Source organism: Marmota marmota, unplaced genomic scaffold (genome assembly GCF_001458135.2).
Source record: "Marmota marmota marmota unplaced genomic scaffold, marMar, whole genome shotgun sequence".
In the NCBI taxonomy this organism is placed as follows: Eukaryota; Metazoa; Chordata; class Mammalia; order Rodentia; family Sciuridae; genus Marmota; species Marmota marmota.
In genome coordinates, this window is record NW_025999895.1 from 5293007 (window position 1) to 5315028 (window position 22022).

General features: G+C 51.6%; 2 protein-coding genes across 2 annotated transcripts in view; both read left to right on the forward strand.

Moving 5' to 3' along the window:
- Window positions 1–6: 6 nt before the first annotated feature.
- Mrpl38 (mitochondrial ribosomal protein L38) lies at window positions 7–4652 on the forward strand. The gene is made up of 8 exons (XM_015504170.2): window positions 7–213; window positions 1545–1679; window positions 1755–1963; window positions 2424–2496; window positions 2663–2708; window positions 3676–3834; window positions 4037–4173; window positions 4315–4652. The coding sequence occupies exons 1-8, from the start codon at window positions 69–71 to the stop codon at window positions 4449–4451; spliced, it is 1041 nt and encodes a 346-aa protein (XP_015359656.1). The 5' UTR covers window positions 7–68; the 3' UTR covers window positions 4452–4652.
- A 1225-nt stretch (window positions 4653–5877) lies between these two features.
- LOC107157864 (tripartite motif-containing protein 65-like) overlaps window positions 5878–22022 on the forward strand; it is a 22258-nt gene continuing 6113 nt past the window's right edge. Inside the window, exons 1-7 of the mRNA XM_048796709.1 lie at window positions 5878–6667; window positions 9544–9639; window positions 9878–10111; window positions 10196–10373; window positions 10504–10575; window positions 11037–11600; window positions 13829–13886. Coding sequence (XP_048652666.1) covers window positions 6266–6667; window positions 9544–9639; window positions 9878–10111; window positions 10196–10373; window positions 10504–10575; window positions 11037–11600; window positions 13829–13886 — 1604 coding nt within the window. The 5' untranslated portion in view covers window positions 5878–6265. The remainder of the gene's footprint in view (window positions 6668–9543; window positions 9640–9877; window positions 10112–10195; window positions 10374–10503; window positions 10576–11036; window positions 11601–13828; window positions 13887–22022) is intronic.

The window sequence follows — 22022 nt, forward strand, 5'->3', positions numbered from 1 at the left end:
GAGTCCCCGTGACGCCCCGCTCTCCGCCCGCAGCCGCCCTGAGCCGCCGGACGCCCCCGCTGGGGCCGATGCCCAACGCGGACATCGACGTGAGCAACCTGGAGCGGCTGGAGAAGTACCGGAGCTTCGACCGCTACCGACGCCGGGCGGAGCAGGAGGCGCGGGCCCCGCACTGGTGGCGGACCTATTGGGAGTACTTCGGGGACCAGACAGGTGCGGGCCCTGGCCCTCCGGGGAGGAGCCGCCGGCGTGCTCCGGGCCATCCTGGACTGGCCTTTCAGCCCCCTGATGGGCACCCCAACAAGGGTCAGAGTTCCAGCTTCTAGAATAGCCACTCCTAAAATCCTTTCCTGATCGTTCCTGATCGTTCCGGGTTGGAACTCCTCTCCGTGCTCCTAAAGTGCTCCACGTAGCCCTGACAACTGGGTGCTCTCCGCAGTTAGCAAGCGCCCTGCAGATCATGCCTGACTTGCCCACCTTTGGATCCTTGCACCCGCACGGTTCCTAGCACGAGGTGTGCGGTGCCTTGCTAAATTAAAGCCCCGGACCGGATAACAGGAATCCAGCCTTTAAAGAACTCATTCTTACTGAGCACATCCTTTTTTGGAAGCGTTTATAGAGGCAGTTTTTATGATGCTTACAGGCATACTGGATAGCCTGATTTAAACCGCAGCCCAACTTCTTTCCGATGATGTCCCTAAGCTTCGAGTAAAATGAAATAATTGTGGCTTTGTCACCAAATTCCTATGAGGATTAAAGGATGCAGAAATTTTTACACTAATACCATTCCGAATGAGGGCTCAATAAATACATGGTTGCCTCTCATGTAAATAGATAAAGGTGATAGATTGAAAGTTCTCCAGGGCTTTACTACTTAAACTGTGTTCTGGGACCAGAACCGCAGGCAAAGTGTGCTGGTGTGGTGGTTCAGGCCTGTAATACCAGCTACTTGGAAGGTTGGGGCAGGAAGATGGGAAGTTGGAGACCAGCCTCCATAATTTAATGAGACCCTGTCTCAAAATTGAAGGAAAAAAAAATTAAAGGATCAGGATGTGTTAGACTACTTAGGTTCAATACCCAGTCCTCCACCCCCACCCAGAAAAAGAAAGAAATGCAGGGCCTGAATCAAAATCTGAATTTTAACAAAATTCTGAGGCTATTCGATTTATCTCCCCATTAAAGGTGAGAAGTGCTTCTTTGATCCTTCTGACTTCAGCTGTTCATTCCACTAAGGACACAGGTGCATGTCCATAGCCCACTGTGAATCCTAACTGTAATTATGACATCTGCCTTAATTTTCCATGACCCATATGATTCAGTGAGACCTAGTTTAGACATCAGAAAACACAACCTCACCTTATATCTTATTTGTTTAGCGGGGCCCTGTTCAGATCTGGGAAGCAGACCGCACAGTGTGTTTTAGTTTTGTGAACCAAAGAGAAGGACAGCAGCAGAGGCTGGAACTACAGAGCAATAGAACTAGGTAGGGGCAGCAGCTTAGCCTAGAGATGTAATCCTGCTTCCTCCAACACACTCCTCCCCAGATCCCAAAGACAAAGTTGACATTGGACTGCCTCCACCCAAGGTCTGCCGTACCCAACAGTTACACCAACGGAAGCAGGTTCTAAGGGAGCTTCGGGCCAATGTGGAAGAAGAGCGGGCTGCTCGCCTCCGCACAGGTAATCCCTGACGGGAAGGGTCCTAGGTGGGTCCCTGTCCCCACCTTGCATCCAACTGGCCTCACTCCTTCCCAGCCAGCATCCCCCTGGAGGCTGTGCGAGCTGAGTGGGAGAGGACCTGCGGCCCCTACCACAAGCAGCGCCTGGCTGAGTATTACGGCCTCTACCGAGACCTGTTCCACGGTGCCACTTTCGTGCCCTGGGTTCCCCTGCATGTGGCCTATGCTGTGGGCGAGGAGGACCTGATGCCTGTGTACCATGGCAATGAAGTGACTCCAACTGAGGTACCACGTAGCGTGCCCTTGTCCCTGTCCTGTGTGCACACAGACACATCCCATTGCACCATCACAGCTCCCAGGTGTGGGGTTCTGTGGTTCTCTCTGTCTTTTTGATTTTCTGGGAAACACAAGACAGTTACAAAGACAATAATACAAAACAGGAAAAAGAAGCTCCATCTTTGCACATTCCTGGGACTAGCTACTGTCTGGAGTTTAGTCCCAGGCCTTGTCTCTTGGCACATGGTCCCTTTTGCATTTAGATCTCACGACAGGCAACTCTTCAGGGCTCCTTCTGTAAGCATCTCTGTCTACATGCCTCTGAGCAGATGTCAAGAGGCCTGATTTAGGCCAGAATGGACACTGCCTTCTGCAAGACCCCCCTCAGGCGACAGCCCTCCAGAAAGAAATTGTTTGTAACAGCTTATCCTTGGTTGGAGTGGCAGCTCTCCTGTTCTCTCCCTGCCAGGCTGCCCAGTCCCCAGAGGTGACCTATGAAGCAGACGAGGGTTCCATGTGGACACTGCTGCTTACCAATCTGGGTAGGTGTCCGCGGTTTACTGAGCCTCCTTCCTCCCCTTTCTTCCTCCCCTTTCTTCCTCCCCTGGGTCAGGGCACTGGGCCAGGACCAGATGGAGAGCTCCAGTATCACCTCCTTCCAGGGGAGGAGAATCAGGACCCTGGTTAGTGAGGTGTGTTTCTATGCAGATGGACACCTGCTGGAGCCAGATGCAGAATACGTCCACTGGCTGCTGTGAGTATCTGGTCGGGAGTGGGAGCGGGTCAGGGGATTGCAGAGAGGCCCTGGGAGCCTGGAAAGAACAGCCCCTGGATTTCAGAATTGGCTTCACCATAGGTTAACCATAGGATTTTGAATTAACCTCCCACCTCTCACCAGTGCCTCCTGAAAGCACAGGGGCCCTTGAAGATGAGTAAGGAAGGAAACAGCAGTGGCCCTCGGCTGGCTCCCACGGCCTCTTCATCTCAGAACCCACAGCCTTTCCTGTAAAACTGGGATGTTGCCACCATGTTTCTTACCTACTCTGAGGGGCACTGTGACTAAGGGGGAAAGAACTGGGAGAGGCCTCTGGCAGTTGTGACATCTCCAAACAGTCTTGAGCCACTGGGCTTTCCTTCCCCAGGCAATTCAGACTGGGGTGCCCTTCGTTTTCTTGGTGGGTCTTGGCTCTGAACACTAGGCCAGGGGGAGGTCAGGCAGACGACCCCAGCTTTGAGACTTCTGGGTAATTAAAGCCAGTTAAGTGGGAGGCTGGTTTGTCATTTTCATTCAACTGTAGTTACCAGCCTGTGGAGCAGGACCCTCTGGAGAGTTGTACCTGGGCAGGTAAAGTTGCCACCCCAGTGCCAGGCCAGGCCAGCTCTTCCGTGACCAGACCCTCAGGCCTCAGAGAGTCAGCCCAAAGGTGGTGGAGCTTTCCAGCCCGAATGACTAGGGCAGACCCCCTGGCTCCCAGGTCCTGGTAAATGGGCTGCTCGGCCTTGCTGTCATCCATGTGGTCTCTGGAAGCCTTGTCCTCAACCTCTGGGCCCCTCTTGCTCCCTCCACCTATTTGCATTATGTTTGAGGGGGTCACAGAGCTCTGCTAGAGATTGGTCAGGGTCTGTACCCACAGGGAATGACATCAGCCTCTAAGGTTTACATTCTAAGGGTGTTCTTGCCATCTCCTAGTGGCAGTTAATTACTACTTCCCTCCAACCAGAACCAACATCCCGGGCAACAGAGTGACTGAAGGACAGGAGACTTGTCCTTATCTCCCCCCCTTCCCTGCCCAAGGCACCGGCTTCCACCGCTTCTCCTTTCTGCTCTTCAAGCAGGACAAGCCAATCGACTTCTCTGAGGACACCCGCCCTTCACCCTGGTAATTTGTACCCCACACACGTCTGTCCCAGACCTCAGAGCAGCTTCCCCAAGATGGTGGTTCTTGCTTTGGCTCATTTGACCTACACCTTGAGACTGGTAGAACAGTACACCAGGCCAACCCTAGGAAGCCTGCCAGATTGCCTGTGAGGGGGCAGGGCTCTGGTGCCCCCTCCCACTCTCAGATGTTCCCCATCTTACAGCTACCAGCTGGCCCAGAGGACCTTCCACACTTTTGATTTCTACAAGAAACACCAGGAAGCCATGACTCCAGCTGGCTTGGCCTTCTTTCAGTGCCGCTGGGATGACTCAGTCACCCAAACCTTCCACCAGCTTCTGGGTAAGGGGGAGTGGGGTGGGCCTGAGCACATGAACCTTTCCTGTGTGCCTTGGTTGGAGATGGCTCCTGGCAGGCCTGCTGCCCCTCAGGTGGGCAGTCCCTGGCAGGAGTCCACCCCTGGGTCCTTCACTTTTCTTGCAGACATGCGGGAGCCCGTGTTTGAGTTTGTGAGGCCGCCCCCTTACCACCCCAAGCAGAAACGCTTCCCGCACCGACAGCCCCTGCGCTACCTGGACCGGTATAGGGACAGTCATGAGCCTACCTATGGCATCTACTGAGGGGTCATAGTGTTCCCACTTTGGAGGGTCTGCTGGACTGTCAGGAACAGGAAAGACAGCTCCTGTGGTCTGAGCTCTGGGGTTCTGGTCCCTGCCTGAGGCAGCCCCTCTATAGGCCTGTCCCATCAGGCCCAAGGCTGGGAGCAAAGGAGGTTGTCAGGTGGGAATGGAAGGGTGTGAATAAAGATGACTTCTGCTCTTGCTGGTCTGGGTCTGTATTCTAGGAGAAGCCAGAGCCCCCTGGTGGAGCTGTACTGCTTCATGGGTGGAAGAGGGTTTCTTCTCACCTCCACCTTCAGATAGGGCCAGAGCACTATGATCCAGTGGCTTCAGAAGACACAGAAGAAGATATGGGCAGTGGGCCTTGGTTAGTCCCATAAGCTCTTCCCCACCACCCCGACTTTTATTTTTTTTTTCAATGCTGGGGATTGAACCTAGGGCTTTGTGCATGCAAGGCAAGCTCTCTACTAACTGAGCTATATATCCCCAGCCCCTATTTATTTTATTTTTTTTTTTTACTTTTTAAAATTCTTTTTAGTTATGGAGTATGACTTCCCCTTCTTATGGTTGTACATGATATAGAGTTACACTGGTCATGTATTCATATACCCATAAGCTCTTGAGCTACACCAGCCCTGAGCATCGCTGCCTCTGCATGGTGGCAAACTCCTGCCCCCATACCTGGGATGTAATACCTGGCCAGGCAAGGCAGCAACTCATTGCAGAGACCTCTGACCCAATCTCCACTCCAGACCAAGACCCTGGATGGCTCACTGGATGGCTAGGTGTTTCCCCCTCCCTAAAGGTCTTCTTGCAGAAGGTCAAGGGGGGAATCTATCACCTTTTCCAGAAAGATAACAGTATCACTGTAGAGGGCATGGTGCTGCATCTCAGGCATGTCAGGCTTGCTTGGTAAAAGGAAGTGTGGCCGCCCCCTTACCACCCTATTGACTTGACCACACAATTGCCCAGGGTGGCCATGGGCAAGTACTCAGGCCCCTTCTACTCTGCTCAGCCACAGGGGAAATGTTTGGGTTACCCAATAAAAATGGGGTTCAGGGGCTGGGGTTGTGGCTCGGTGGTAGAGTGCTTGCCTAGCATGTGTGTGAGGCACTGGGTTCAATTCTCAGCATCACATAAAAATAAATAAGTTAAAGGTCCATTGACAACTAAAAAAGGGGGGAGGGTGGCGTCCAGGAACAGCTTGAAGTTCCAGACCAGGAACTCACCCTAACAGGAGGTCATATGAAGCCCAGCAGCTAGAGGGTGACTGGGTGTCCTCTAAAGGGGCCCTTGGAGAAGAAAAAAAAAAAAACTTTACTGGTTTCTTGGTTATCAGAAATTTCCATTTAACTGTTTACTTTAAAAAAAAAAAAATTACTCATAACCCAGAGAAGGGAGACGCCCCAGTCTGGCAAGTGCCTGGGAACACAGTTCCAGGAAAAAGTGCAACAGCGTCTCCGCTCTGGAGGGAGCATTTATTGAGCTGCAGCTGTGCCCTGGGGTTCTTATCAGGTCCCACATGTCTAATTTATTTAACTGCCCAAACTTGCCGGGGGTGAAGGAGGGTCTACTCAGATGAGGTTCCTTGATGGCCCCTGGCCCAGAACCTCCAACCCTGGCTACGCCTAGGGAAGCGGGAGGCTGTCGGTCGGAGAAGGACCACGCAAGACTCCGACCCGCGGTGCCCAGCACCTGCCCTAGTGGGTGCGTTGTCTTCCTGGGCAGGGTGCTGGCTCCTCCCGCGGTAGCCACGCCCGCAGCAGTCTCGGTCCCTTTAAGAGACGCCGGCCGGCCTTCCTGCTGCCTCCGCCATGGCCGCGCTGCAGCTGGAGGACAAGCTGACCTGCGCCATCTGCCTGGGGCTCTACCGGGACCCGGCGACTCTGCCCTGCGGCCACAACTTCTGTAGGGCCTGCATCCAGGACTGTTGGCGCCGCTGTCAGAAAGAGTGCCCCGAGTGCCGCCAGCCCTTCCCCGATGGCGCGGAGCTGTGCCGCAACGTGGCGCTCAGCGACCTGCTGGAGTTGCTGCGCCCCGGCGCCGGCGCGGACCCCCGTGCGGACCCCGGCGCTAGGGCGCGCTGCCCGCGCCACGGGCGTCCGCTCGAGCTCTTCTGCCGCACTGAGGGCCGCTGCGTGTGCAGCGCCTGCACCGTGCTGGACTGTGACCTCCACGAGCGGGCGCTGCTGGACGCTGAGCGCCGCGAGCGCGAGGTGACGCCGCGGCGACCGGGCGGGAGGGGCCGGGCCTCGAAACCTCGCAGACGCTCGGCGCTGCGCTCGCGGGCTGAAGCAGAAGGCTGCAGGCCCAGACTTAGTTATGGGGTAACCAGCCCCCGCCAGGGCTCACCAGGTCTCCGGAGCTGCTCAGTGCAGCCCTCCGGTTGGTTGAATGCAAAGCCAGGGGCTTTCGAGTGGACCCCTACTCCATTCTCGGTCCCTGGTTAAATGTTGTGTGCAGCAGTAAATGCGCAGAACCCCTGCAGTATGAGGGGAGGGGGAGCATACTGATCAATAAGTCATCTGTGGTCTGTGCCCTGGAGAGGCTTAGGATCCACTAAAGGGGTCAAGGTCCCATTAAAACCTAAATATATTGTCGAACACCAGGGCTCACACCTGTAATTCCAGCAACTTAGGAGACTTATGCAGGAGGATCGCAAGTTCTGCAACTTTGTGAGACCCTCCACAATTTAGTGAGACCCTTTCTCAGAAATAAAAAGGATAGGGATGTAGCTTAGTGCTAAAGTGCCTCTGCTTCCATCCCTCCATACAAAAACAAAACAAAAACCCAGTGACACCCTGAACAGCAAGCTGTGTTACAGAGAGCGTGTCCTTGCAATAGACAACAAGGCAACCCTGCTTAAGGGGGCCATAAGGAGAGAGGGGAAGTGGCCTTTAGGTGACCCTTGAGGGCTGAAGGAGTGCCAGCCAGGAGGAGAAGGATCTGGAGAAGAGCATCCAGGTGACCAGGCAGCCTGGGCCACAGTCAGAGGGTGGGAAAGAACCGGCACTCCTGGAGGCCTTCCAGGTCAGCAGGGGCCAGACCATGAGAGGCAGTGGGGCCTGGTGAGGAGCCCACTCTCTGTAGAAACCCAGGGGTGGGGAACCCTTGCAGGCTTGGAACAGGATATCAATGAGATCCCACTTCAGCTTTGTGAAGATTGATCCCTATTGAGGTGTGGAGCGGGCAGGAGGTGAGACCCAAGTAGGTAGGTCCACAACAGGAATTTAGGGACAAGGAGAAGCTGAAGTCAGGGGAGGAAAATCCATGAGTAAAAGTCATAGTCCCTTGTGGAGGTCGGCAGCTAGGGACTTGGTTTCTGTCTTGAGCAAGTGCTGGGGCTAAAGTGTGCTGAGAAGTGTGAGTAGAGAGCAGAGTTTGGGACTGGGGACACCAGTGGGACAAACCAGGAGAGGGATCATAGGCATCTGTTGCGATCTCAAGGACAGCTGAACAAGAAGGAGAAAGATGGTCCCGGAAAGGAGTGGGGTCTTCTGCTGAGCCCAGGATAGAGGAAGCCCTGCCTGCGATCAAACCAAGTAGGAGCTACCTGGGAGAGTGCTTGGCATGGTGGCAGGGGACAGTAGATTGCAGGAAGGAGAATGTGATCTGGGGTGCTCCATGCTGCTAGGAGGTAAGAGGATGAAAATGGCTTTCGGATTGACACCATTAGTGTCTGGTGCCCTTGCCCGTAGCCATTTCAGCAGGGAGGATGTTGGAATGAATTCTCTGGGGATGGGGCAGACAGAGGGTGTTCTAAGGAGCGGCAGGGTGCTGGTGCATGGTGGCCAGGAGGCCCATTGGACAGGGAGGCAGAGGGTTGCCTACTTGGGGCATGCCAAGGTGGGAAGATGGGGGGACAAATGGGCTGGAACAAGTAAGGGACAGGAGGTGGTGGTCAGAAAATGAATGCCTGGAATTGAGATTTTGGATCTGGGGCTAGGGTTATCATGAGGTCACAGGAGTGAGTGGCTAAGATGGAAAGAAGGCTGTTGGAGGGTGATCCCTGTGGCTGCTGAAGCCACCGAGAATGAGGTTGAGATGTTTCTGCTCATGGCAGCCGCAGGAGACTGAGCTAGGCCCCCGAGTCTGCAGCAGAGACCATGAGACCACTGCTACAAGGAGCAGGGCCAGGGCAGGAGATTCTGCCAAATGGCACATGGTCCAGAGGAGCAGAGTTTTACTGGAAAGGGGAGTGCCATGGGGTGGCTGGAGAGAATACCCAAGGGGTAAGGGGACAGAGGCTTGTCCTTCAGGGAGGGTTGAGTGAGCCAAGAGGGGCTGTCCCCTCACTTTGGACATCCCCAGCGGGTTGTAATGCTGGAGGCAGAAGGTCTGGGCAGAAGCCACAAGTATTAGACTTAGAAAGCTCTGAGAACTGACCAAATTGTCAGCCTCTCTCAGCCCGTTTCCTATCAGTGGATACTGGTCCCACCTCAGAACGGTACTGGGAGGAGCAGAATCGAGTAGTAAGGTTCTTGACCAGGTACAAGGAACCAGTCCTAGCAGTGGCCGGGGAACAGGGACTCCTGGCATCAGCATGGTCTCCTGTTCCCATGAGAACACATTTTGTTCCTCAAGGGAATCAGTGCAACCAAATAGAGGTCCCCCTCCCACTTGGGCCCATATGCACCAGAGCACCCACTTGTCAGACAGCTCTGGTACGTTGTCAGATGCCCTTTCCCCACAGTTTTCCTGCACCAGCATGATTGCTCCCATCTGTTGCTTGCGGGTGGAGAAGAGGCTATTGCCCACAGAGGTAGAGGCTCTGCCCCAGTTTGCTCACACTTCAAGAGGCATAAGTGAAGCAGGAACTGGAAGTTGGGTCTTTAACCCAAGGCTTCTGTGCTGCCCATGCACCATCTGCAACAGTGGAAGCTGAGGCCTTGTCCAGGCCTCCCTGGAGTTTGACCTTGCTCTCCTAGGCTTATGCTGAGGCTGCTGCTGTGTGCTAACCCTCTGGTCACCCCAGATTTGGGCAGCATGCAGAGGGTGCCCAGCTTCTGCTAGTGGTGGTGGTGGTAGTCTCAGGGAGATTTCACAGCCAATTCTGGCCCTCTCTTGTTCGTCCCCTGGATGGGCACCACAGGTCCAGCTGAGAGCCAAGCTGGAGATCACCCAGCAGCAGGCCACTCAGGCCAAGACCCAGCTCCAGGAGCTGCAGCAACAAAGCAGCCAGATCCAGGTAGGAGGCCTGCCAGTGGTCATCCCACTACATCCTCACACTGTCCTGTGGACAGCCACCAGATGGTCCCTGGATATGTGAGCCATCTTGAAAACACCTCCTGGCAGCAGGGAGTGAGGGCCTAGGCAGGATTCTGCCCCAGGGGGGAGAGGTTCTCCGCATCCTACACCTGAACCCAGGTCTGCCTTGGCATGGCTCAGGCCCTGGCCACCCTGATGCTCCTCCTGTGCCCACACAGAACTCAGCCTGCAATCTGATCTCAGTGGTCTCTGGCAAGTTCAGCTGCCTGCTGCAGGCCCTGGAGATACGGAGGGCCATGGCGCTGAAAGGCATCGAGACTGCCAAGACACAGGCACTGACACAGGCCCAGGATGAGGAGCGGCGGCTGCACAGCCACCTGGAGGCCCTGGCTCAATATGGCCGCAGGGTACAGGGTCTCCTGGAGCAAGTGGATGACCACACCTTCTTGCAGGTACCAGCCTGAGGGCAGTGGACCGGGGCCAGGCTTCCCTGCCCTTGTACCTGGGTTCACTGTGGTTTTCGCTGGGGCTCTCAGGAGTCACAGCAGCTCTTTGAGCCCCCAGAACCCCTTGGGCCGCTGACCCCTCCACAGTGGGATGAAGACCAGCAGCTGGGTGACCTAAAGGAGTTGCTGAGCCTGCTTTGTGGCCTTCTCCTGGTAGAGGGGCACCCCTCCAGAGTGCCAGCCAAGACTGCCGACTCGGGTCCTCTGGGTAAGGCTGACCCCAGACCTCCCCCTACCTGTCTGGGCCCAGCTGTTCCTCCCACTAAGAGGCAGAAAAGGTCAGGGGTCTGCCTTGCTGGCCTCCACATCCATTCCCCTAATACTGCTTTGTTCCCTAGAGGCCCCGCGTCCCCTGGCACAGGTCCCAAGCACACGCATGCTGTGTCCGCTGAGGAGGGAACTCTGGCAGAGTAAGGAGGCCCAAGGCCTGTCTGTGTATATTGTGCATGCATGTCTGTGCATACGTGTGAGCGTGTCAGCAGGCGCCTGCTGTGACTGTCCTGTGTAGGTCATCTGTCCTCCGGTCCTTCCCGTGCATACCTATTGCAGGATACACACCGCGTCCACATCCACCCTGCACCAGGTGCAACCAGCATAGTGTTAAAGGACAGATTCTGATCACATAGACATTAATCTATCATGATTCGTCTCTCACTTGATACCCAGTTAGCTTATCTGTGAGCCGTGAGCCTCAGTTTTCTCACTTATGAAATGGAGTTCATAGATGATTCCACCTCTGAAGAAGCAGTAAGGATTAAATGCTGCAAAGACACCCAGTGCTCAGCCTGGCAGACATTTGGTGGTTGCTCACCCCCCGCCCCTGGGGATAGGATGGCACCTTTACCTACTTCTGTCCGTCTCTCCCCAACAGATTATCGCAATCTCACCTTTGACCCAGATAGTGCCAATCGCCACTTCCTCCTGTCCCACCAGAACCAGCAGGTGAAGCACCATCGCCAGCCCCAGGGCCCAGCCCAGCCAGGGAACTTTGAGCTCTGGCAGGTGCAGTGTTCCCAGAGCTTCCAGGCTGGACGGCACTACTGGGAGGTGCGTACTTCTGGCCACTCAGTGACCCTGGGTGTCGCCTACCCAGAACTGATGCGACGCAAGCAGGGAACCCACACAGACAACATCGGCCGTGGACCCTCGTCCTGGGGCCTTTGCGTACAGGAAGACAGCGTCCAGGCCTGGCACAAGGGAGAGGTCCAGCGCCTCCCCAGCTTGTCTGGGCGGCTGGTGGGCATGGATTTGGACCTGACCTCAGGCTGCCTTGCTTTCTACAGCCTGGAGCCGAAGACTAAGCTCCTGCACACCTTCCATGCCCTCTTCAACCGGCCCCTTTGCCCCGTTTTCTGGCTCCTGGAGGGGAGGACCCTCACCCTGTGCCATCAGCCTGGAGCCGAGCTCCCTCCAGGGTCCCAGGAAAAGAGCTCAGGTCTCAGCTGAGGAAGGCACAGGGTGGAACTCTTGGCTATGGACAGGTACCACTGTGCCTCGTATGCCTAGGTGCAGGCCAGCCTCTGACCTGGGGACCTGAGGCCAGAGTCTAAAACAACAAGGTATTGGCCTCTGTTGAGTCAGAGGGAGGCAATGGGGAGCCCCAACCGAGTTTCCTTTCTAGCTACTTGGAAGGAAACAGGGGCCAGAAGGGGATGAAATAGGAGACCCTATCCCCGAGCAGAACCTAGTTCTTAGCATTACCTGGGCCTGGCACACTAGAGCAACGCGCGTGTAGCCTTCCAGGAGAGCATGTGGGACCAAATAAGATCTATCAGCCCTAGTTTACCTGCCAGGAGACCATGCAGATGGAAGGATCGGTCAGCACGTGGGCAAGTGAGCCACAAACGACTCCAAGAAACATTCTAATGACTCAAATTTATTTTCCCATTATTGAACATTTAAATTGTTTTATTTTTGGCTATAAAAGTATTGCTGATGAATACTTTTAGCAGGAATTTTTGGCCATATTTATGGTTAGGCTAAATTCCTATAGTAAACTTATTTGTCATTAACACAATGAGCATTTATTTATTTATTTATTTATTTATTTATTGTTCCCAGGGTCACTTTAACCACTGGGTCATATCCCCAGCCCTTTTTATTTTGAGAGTCCCACTAAATTGCTTAGGGACTCACTAAGTTGCTGAGACTGGCTCTGAAACTTGTGTTCCTCCTGCCTCAGCCTCCTGAACTGCTGGGATTACAGGTGTGTACCACTGCGCCCAGCTCAGGTAATGAGCATTTGAATTTTTTTTATAGGTAAGGCTGCAGTGAAGCAGCCTTGAGCCACATGACTGCCCCCCACCGTCACTGACCAGCCAGGTGACTTAGGCAAGTTGGCATGACAGGTACTCCAACTCTCATTAACCCAACCTGTGGGTTATGGGAATCAGATGTATGGTGGGTGTAGGTGTTGGCAAGTGTGAACTCCTTTTGTTTCAGTGTGGATTTTGCTATTCCAGAACATGTTTCCATGAAGATGTTTGTTATTTGTGCTCATTTCCAAAAAGGGGATGCTAGACTGTTGGCAGTTTTTGCTTTGTTTCTCTGGGCTGGGGCTGGATGGAACCCCAGACCTTGTGCATGCTAGGCAAATGCTCTACCACTGAGCCACATACTCAGCCCAATGTAATTTTTTTTTTTACTTGAAATGTTCTACTTTCATGGTCTGGGTGGTGTTTACAAGGGTGTTTGCTTTTTTAATTTTTTTAAACCCTTTGCTGTGTTTTATATACTCATAAATAAACATTTCACAATAAATGTTTTAGGTTTTTTGGGGGGTGCATAATGGGGATTGAACCCAGGGACACTTTACCACTGACAGCCACATCTCCAGTCCTTTAATTTTTTTTTTTTTTTAATTTTGAGACAGGGTCTTGTTAAGTTGCTAAGGCTGGCCTTGAATTTGTAATTCTCCTGCTTCAGCCTCCTGAGTTGCTGAGATTACATGAGATTACAGGTGTATGCCTGGCACAATAAAGACTTATTTTGGGTACTGAGGATGAAACCTAGGGGCACTTAACCACTGAGCCACACAAACCACCTTTTGTATGCAAGGTGGACCTGAAACAGAATTGAATTTCAAATAAGCCAGTCCCAAGAAACCAAAGGCCAAATGTTCTGATATGTGGATGCTAACACATAATAAGAGGTCTTATGGTTTTGATATTAGGTGTCCACCAAAAGCTCGTGTGTGAGACAATGTAAGAAGGTTTAGAGGAGAAATGATTGGATTGTGGGAGTTTTAACTCAGTCAATTAATTAATCTGGATGGGACTAGCCGAGTGGCAACTGAAGGTGAGTAGGGTGCGGACAGAAGAGGTGGATCCCTGGGAGAGTCCCTTTGAGAGTCTCTCTCTGCTCCTGATCACCAAGTGAGTGGCTTCCCTCTACCAGACCTTGAGCCCCAAGGAATGGCACCTGCTGTCTATGGATTGAGACCTCTGAAACCTTGAGCCCTCTAATGAACTTTTTCTCTACAATTGTGCCAGTTGGGTCTTTTAGTCACAGCCGTGGAAGAGCTGACTGAAATAGCAGGGGAGAAAGATGAAGTGGATTAGACGAAAGGGAATGAAGGGAAGGGAAGGGAGGGGAATGGTTCAGTCAGGAGAAGGAATCAGACGTCACTTTCCCATGTTCATGTATGAATCAATACATGACCAGTGAAACTCCACGTCACGTACGGCCACAAGAACGGGAAGCTCTACTCCATGAATGTGAGGTATGTCAAATACCCCTACTGTCACGTGTAACTAGGAAGAACAACAACAAAAAAAGAAATGAATTTCATATTTACACTTGGGCCCTCTTCCCAAAATATCTCGTATACATGAGAATATTCTAAAATCTGAAACACTTTATTTGCATCTCTTTCAAATAAGAGATACTCAACTTGTGTTTGGAAAAAAAAAGAAAAGAAAAAGGTCTGGGTTGTGGCTCAGTGGTAGAGCGCTTACCCAGCATGTGTGAGGCACTGGGTTTGATGCTCAGCACCGCACATAAATAAATAAAATAAAGGTCCATGGACAACTAAAAATATATATATTAAAAAAAGAAAGAAAGAAAAGAAAATCTTCCTCCCGCATCATGACCATTCCCTAGCCACTGCAAACTCCACCCTGGTATCCCTGCTCCCCACCTTGTGGCCGGCTAGATGTCCAAGAGCAGGGCTGGGCCTCTGATGACTGCCACCTGCGAAGGACCTTCCAACAAGAATCATAAGGTGGGGAGCTCTCAAACATGGGGAGGGGGTCCTGACACCAAGCAGCCAGCAGAAGACCCAGCAGGCCCTTGCTTAACAGCTATGGACTCCTGCAGGAATGAAAGGCCCAGGGAGGTGCAAGCAGGGTCAGTGAGGCCAGTGGGTCATCAAAAGCTGCAGCAGAAATGGCCAGTTTGCTAAGCCCACTGAGGGGACAAAGGAAGGAAGAATGGCCCCCTTTCTGCTTCCAAAGTGGGAGATATTTTCGGTCACCTATTCTTCTATGGATGTCCCTTCTGATCATCTTGTTAGTCCTTTCTGGTCAGTCCTATGGGCATGACTATGTTGCAAATATTAACCTATTTTTCTGAGCGTGGTGGCACACGCCTGTAATCCCAGTAGCTCGGGAGACTGAGGCAGGAGGTTCTGTAGTTCAAAGCCAGCCTCAGCAAAAGCAAGGCACTAAGCAACTCAGTGAGACCCTGTCTCTAAATAAAATGCAAAATAGAGCTGGGGATGTGGCTCAGTGGTTGAGTGCCCCTGAGTTCAATCCCTGGTACCATATATATTAACCTCTTTCTTTATTTGCATATGACAAGATTTTTATGCCACTTTAATAAAGGGTCATATATAGCAGTGCTTCACCCCCGTCCCCTGCTAGCCTGGTAGTGGGAATTGATCAAGGGCCACACACTCTAGCCCTTTTTTACTTTTATTCTGAGTCAGGGTATAGTTAAGCTGCTGAGTCTGGCCTTGAATTTGGGAGACTCCTACCTCAGCCTCCTGTTGTAGCTAGGATTATAAGTAAGTGCCACCACACCTGGTTTAGAACAGAGCTTCTTAACTAGGTGTAGGGGCGAGCCCTTAATTTCCCAGAAAACTTCCAACCAAATTCACTCCACCTTCTGATTCCAATGGAACCTTCCAACTCCTCTGGGCCGAATGCCCTGTTGCAGGTGAAAAAGCAGGACAGGCTTTGGAGTATATTTTTTGCACTAGGGATACATTTGGCGATTTCTGGTTCCTGGTTTCCCTGCCCCATCCACAAGAGCCCCATCCTGGGCTTCTGGGAGGCAGAATTAGGGTGATGGACACCTGAGGCAGGACAAGAGCAGGAGAGGCTCTGAAAACCTCACGGGGTTGGAGGGAGTTGGACCCGAGACCAGAGAGGCAAAGGGTAAAAGAGGATAAGGGCTGCTCTTTTCTGGGCAGGATGGGCACCGAGTGGCAACTGGGCAATGTGGCTTCTAGTGGCTCAGACAGGCAGTAAGGAGACAGTGGAGCTGCCCTTGAGATTCTGAGGGGAAAGGATCCCACTCTGGAACCCCAGGCGGGGCCCAACTGGCAACCAGGCAGGAAGCCTGAACAGAGACACTGGCAGGTCTTCTGAGGAAGCTCCATTAGACAGACTTCAAAAATGCACAAGTAAGGGGCTGGGCTGGGGCTGGGGCTGGGGCTCAGCAGTAGAGCGCTCGCCTTGCACGTGCGGGACCCTGGGTTTGATCCTCAGCACCACATAAAAATAAATAAGTGAAATAAAGGTATTGTGTCCAACTACAACTAAAAAATAAATATTTTTTAAAAATGAACAAGTGAATTAACAAATGGAAGGAAGAGTTGGGTGCCAGGAAATGGGGAATTTTTTAAAAAAATTTTATTTGTTTTAATTAGTTACACATGACAGTACAATGACCTTGACATTTCATACATTTGAATCAGATGAGGTATAATTTCTCATTTTTCTGAGTGTACAGGTTGCAGAATCACATTGGTCATGCAGTCACATATATACCCACAGCAATAATAAAGTCTATTTCATTCTGCTGTCCTTCCCTTCCCCCCTTCCCCTCCCCTCCCCTCCCATCACTTCTATCTACCCAATCTAATGTGACCCATTTCTTTTTTTTTTCCCCCTCACATCGTCATACCTGTATTCTGTATAAGGATGAGGGTCTCCTTCCCTCTTCCATGCAAGTCCCCTTCTCCCTCCCTTTCCCTCCCACCCCTCTTCCCTATCTAGAGGTAATCTTCTTCCCATGCTCTTCCTCCCTACCCCATTTTGAGTCACCCCCCCTTATATCAGAGAAGACATTTGGCATTTGTGTTTTTTGGGACTGGCTAACTTCAGTTAGCATAATCTGCTCTAATGCCATCCAGGAATGGGGAATTTGACACCAAAGAGAAGTGATGACACATCTAAAACAGGAGCACCAACAACTACGTGGGAGAAGAACGTTACAAGGAGAAGCTGTCCGTGCCAAGCAGGGCCCTGCAGCAGGTCAGCCAGGTCTGCTGATTTCTGTCATGGCTTCAACAAACTGTTTACTCTTTGAATAACCTAAGATACCGAATAAATATGTGTATAAGTCAAAAGAAATTTTTTTTCTGACATTGGGGATGGAACCCAGAGCTTCAATATTAGGTTCCAAATTTCTTCAGGGGCACTTTACCCTAAGCTATATAGTCAGTCCTTTTATTTTATTTTATTTTTTAATATACTTTTTTAGATGTTCATGAACCTTTACTTTATTCATCTGTTTTTATGTGGTGCTGAGAATCGGACCCAGGGCTTCACATATTCCAGGCAAGTGCTCTACCACTGAGCCACCACCCCAGACCAGTCCTTTTATTTTTAATTTGAGACAGTCTCTGCCGCAGTCTGGCTGGGCACAAACTAACCGAGCCGCCACAAAGCCTTGAAGGTTCAAACAGCAACTCTTTATTCCTGAACTCTCACAGGCACTCTACACACACTCCCTCCACCAGGCTCCCCGCGCCAATTCTCCTAGAACGACCCCCCCCCCAGAACTCAACGGGAACTCCAAAGTAGCGGGTGCCTGAGGCAGCAGGATCTGCCCTAATCCCAGCAGGATCCCCCTAATCCTGGAGCAGGGTCACCCTTCAACCATTCCCTCTAGCAAAATGCCAGGCGTCATTCCAACTAAACTGTGGCTCTCAACAAGTCTCACTAAGTTGCTGAGGATCTCTGTAAGTGGCAGAGGCTGGGCTGGAAGTTGCCATTCTCCTATGTCAGCCTCCCAAATCACAGGGATTAAGGTGTGCCAAATTTTTTTTTTAAAGAGAGAGAATTTTAATATTTATTTTTTAGTTTTCGGCGGACACAACATCTTTGTTTGTATGTGGTACTGAGGATCGAACCCAGGCCGCACGCATGCCAGGTGAGCGCGCTACCGCTTGAGCCACATCCCCAGCCCGGTCAGGTGTGCCAAAATTTTAAAGTGTATGAAAAGCATAAAGGAGGGCTGGGGCTGAAGCTCAGCGGTAACACACTTGCCCAGCATGCATGGGGCCTGGGATGGATCCTTAGGATTGAAAAAAAAAATCAGAAAGAAAACCAGGTACAGTGCCACTCTCAGGTGGTCCCAGCTACTCAGGGAGGCTGAAGCAGAGGATCTCAAGTTCAAGGCTTACCTCTGCAACTTGGTGAGACCTTGTCTCAAAATAAAATATTTTTTAAGAAGGAGTTGGGGGGGGCTGGGGTTGTGGCTCAGAGGTAGAGCACTTGCCTGGCATGCGTGAGGCACTGGGTTCAATCCTCAGCACCAATACAAATAAAAAAATAAAGGTATTATGTTCACTTACAACTAAAAAATATTTTTTAAAAGGGGGGGGGGGTTGGGGGCCAGGATCGGTGGCACATACGTAATCCCAGTGGCTTGGAAGGCTGAGGCAGGAGGATCATGAGTTCAAAGCCAAACTTAGCAAGGCACTAAGCCCTCATTGAGACTCTGTCTGAACATAAAATACAAAAGAGGGTTGGAGATGTGGCTCAGTGGCTGAGTGCCCCTGAGTTCAATCCCTGGTACCAAAAGAAAATAGTGGTTGGGGGTGTGTCTCAGTGGTAGAACACCCCTGGGTTCATCCCCAGCATAGGGAGAAAAAAGAAAAAGCATAGAAGTGGGGCAGTCTGGATCCCCTTCAAAGGAGGTGCAGTAAACCGGGAATGGCTTTCTAATTATTCTCATCGGCTGAATTGTTTCTGGCTTGTTATTGTTTCTCTTTGTGGGTTTGTTTTTGAGCAATACTGCAGCCAGACTGTCCTGCACAGTTTAGAGTTATTCAGGACCAGCTGTGGCAGGAGGTGTAACCTGTCAGACTTTCATTTGCCACCCTTTAGGATAGAGTCCGCATAAGGATGGTGCCAGAGGCATGTGTGAACAAGTTCCTGATGAGCCCAAAAGTGTCAGTTACTCTTGCCCCTAATAGCCAACTATTTCAAAAAGATGCCAGACACTGGCCAACAACTTTGAAACTCAGATAATGGAAATGTGCTATTGTGATGCCACCACTGTTCCAGAAGCGGTGGCACAGCCTGTAGTCCCAGCTACTCCAGAGGTTTAGGTCAAGGATGGCATGAGCCCACAAGTTCAAAACCAGCCTGGGTAGTTCTTTAAAAAAAAGAAAGCCATCATCCTGGACAAGCAGATCTTCTCAAGTGGCAGCCCCTTCCCTTCCAGAACTACACAGGTCTGTGGTCTCAGCAAGTCCGAAATCCACACAGCCAAGTTCTGATCAGGGTAGTGCTGATGCCTGGGCCTCCCAGCCACCCCTGGGTCTTGGCAAACAAGGGACGGCCAGGATCCAGTGCTCCTGGTCTAAACCAACAACCAACGTATGGAACTCATTATCGGCCTTCCTGCCAAGCTGGGCACACCCAGGCTTCCCCCATCCACTACAAATTCTATCCAGAAGATCTTTTCCCAGCACCCTCCCGCCTGCCTGAGCCATAGCAACCAGTGGCAGCCCAGTTCAAAGGCCATTTCCACCATCCCCCAGCCTCCACCATGAATCCCAGGCATGGACTGTACCTCTTTTGGCATTTGTTCTCTACCTGAAAGGGGTTCGCAATCATCGGAAAGTATCTGTCCCCCCAGAGTTCACCTGTTGAAATCCTAACCCCCAAGGAGGAGGACCTTTGCCAGGTGATTAGTTCTTGAGAAGGGAGTCCCTGTGGGGGAAGTTAGTGTCTCTGTCAAAGCAGCCCCAGCTCTCTGTCCCTCTTCCTCACCATGTGGGGACTAAACAAGATGCCAGCAATCTGCAACCTGGGAGAGCCCTCACCAGAGCCTGACCCTGCTGGTTCCCTTCCAGGCTCCTCAAACAAATGTCTCTTGTTTACAAGCCACTTGTCCCTGTCCTCTGTTAGTCCTAACTAAGGCAGGGCTCTTTGCACACAGGACTCCTTTCCACAGTAGACTGCCCCCCCCACCCCCCGCGCATTTCTTCACTCCTACAGACTGTCCCCACCCCATACCCTCCACAAAGCCTTGGATGACAGCCCAGGGGAGGCGCCCATGAAGAGCTTGACGGACAAAGCCTTGATGGCTACACAGGGAGGTGGGGGTCAGGAGACAATCCCTGCCTTTCTGTGGGACCAGAGAAATAACAGCTTCCTGCTCAGTGGGAGGGAAGCCTGAACACTTTGGATAAAACAGGAGGCCCCCCGCTGAGAGTTTGGTCCCTTCAGAGACACTGGGCAATATCTGGAGACAAATTTGATTGTCAAGACTAAGGTAGTGCTCCTGGTACCTGTGGTTGGAGGCTGGACATGCTGCTCACCTTCCTGCATTGCCAAGACAGCCCACAACAAAGATTCTGTGAACACCAGAAAAAACCAATGCATTGCACACTTAAAATGCTCAGATTGTACAGTTTGTGAATTAACTTTAATAAAGCTGCTTTTAAAAAGAACAAAACAAAACTTCAGGCCTGTGGGTGCAGTCCAATGGTACAGTGCTTGCCTATCATGCATGAAGCCCTGGGTTCGCCCCCAGCAACAAAAGCAAAACAAAACAAAAATGGGTGCAGGTCAAAAGGGCCTGCTCAGGGGGTCAGATGGGAACATCTGCATGAGGAACTTCTACTCTGACACAGATGTAGTCAAGCCAGCTCCTTGACTAGATCATTTGGAAGACGGGAGGTCTGGAGGGGCAGCCTATACTGGCAGGGAGAAGAGGGAGGGGAGTAGTTGTGGAGGGTGGCACTCAGCACCATTTGTATGACAAGAACGGACTTCCTGGGGGCCCAGAGAATGCTACAGAGACAGATGGGCTTGGGTGTTATTCATTCAAGAAGAATGGCCTGTTGGCAGATTTGTACTCTTCTACTTCAGTTTTCTGTTTGGTTCTTAATTCGTTAAATGCCTTCTAAAAATTTCCAACCTAGTCCTAGTGCAACGGTACACACTTATGAACCCAGCAACTTGGGAGGCTGAGGAAGGAGGATTCCAAGTACAAGACCAGTCCCGATAATTTAGCAAAGGGTAGAGGATCCCTTAAAATTAAAATACACAGAGATTCCATCTCGCTTGAATCAGAATGGCAATTATAACTGCAGCCCCTGGTTCAATCCCCAGTTTCAAGCAAATGAAAACAAAAAAACTTGGTCTCAGGGATTTAAGATTATCCCACTTCTAAACCTGGAGAGCCAGAGGCAGCCATGAATGCCCGGCAGGAGGGATTGCGGTGGTGGCAGCAGTGTGTGCTGAAGCATGAGGAAGGGCCAGGGTCCTAAAGTACAGAGAGAGATAGGAACTTAAGGACATTCATGACCCCTGGCACTGCTGATCTGGGTGTTCCCTAAGTTCCTCCTGACTTGTGCACTGTTCCGGGTTGAATTGTGTGCTCCCTTCAAAGTATTCAGGTCCTAACCCCCATACCCATGACTCTGACTTTATTTGAAAATAGGGTATTGCAGGACATAGACAAGTTAAAATGAGGACAACTGGAGCCAGGTGTAGTGGCGTGGCTTGGGAGTCTGAAGCAGAAGGATCACAAGTTCAAAGCCAGCCTCAGAAACTTAGCAAGGCCCTAAGCAACTTAGCAAGACCCTGTCTCTCAATAAACTGTAAAAAGGGCTGGATGCCGATTGGTGGTTAAGTGCTCCTGGGTTCAATTCCTGGTACAAAAAAAAGGGGGGGGGCACGTCACATAGAAACCAATATCAGAGTGATACACAGACAAGCAAGAACACCAAGGATGGCCAGCTAAACAAAAAGCTGGAGACGGGGGCTGGGGCTGTGGCTCAGTGGTAGAGCGCTTGTGTAGCAAGTGTGAGGCACTGGGTTCGATCCCCAGCACCACATAAAAAATAAATGAATAAAAAATAAAATAAAGATATTGTGTCCATCTACAACTAAAACAAACAAACAAAAAGCTGCAGACAGGAGTGGGACAGGTTTGTCCTTGGATTCTCTGAAAAGAAATGGCCTGTTGGCATCTTGGTTTCCGATTCTGGCTTACTGAATAGTGAGAGGAACAACTGAGGGCGCACGCACGTGCACGCATGTGTGTGGGGGTGGGGGGGGGCAGTACTGGGGACTGAACCAGAGCCTCGTGCATGAGGGGCAGGCTGACTGTGGGTGTCTGCTTCTCCTCTTAACAGCCCCCAAGACAGGGCCATCAGCTATCCACCCATCTCAACGTTGCTGAAATTAATTTGAGAATTTCCTCCAGCGGGGAAGAGAGTGAGGTGAGACTGTGACCACACAAGAGGGCATAATCCGTGGGGATCACTGTCCCCAAAGAGCCCGCACCCCCAATCCAGGCCTGAATAAAGGGGATTCCGGGCAAATCCCCTGGGTCTTATGAGTCACTGCTCCAGGCAGGAGAGACGGAAAATCCCAAGGCCAGAGGC

Bases quoted from the DNA above. Each gene is read 5' to 3' on its own strand.
- Mrpl38 (XM_015504170.2), top strand. From the start codon at position 69: ATGCCCAACGCGGACATCGACGTGAGCAACCTGGAGCGGCTGGAGAAG. The intron at 214-1,544 runs GTGCGGGCCCTG...ACTCCTCCCCAG, and splicing joins GTACTTCGGGGACCAGACAG to ATCCCAAAGACAAAGTTGAC. The intron at 1,964-2,423 runs GTACCACGTAGC...TCTCCCTGCCAG, and splicing joins ATGAAGTGACTCCAACTGAG to GCTGCCCAGTCCCCAGAGGT.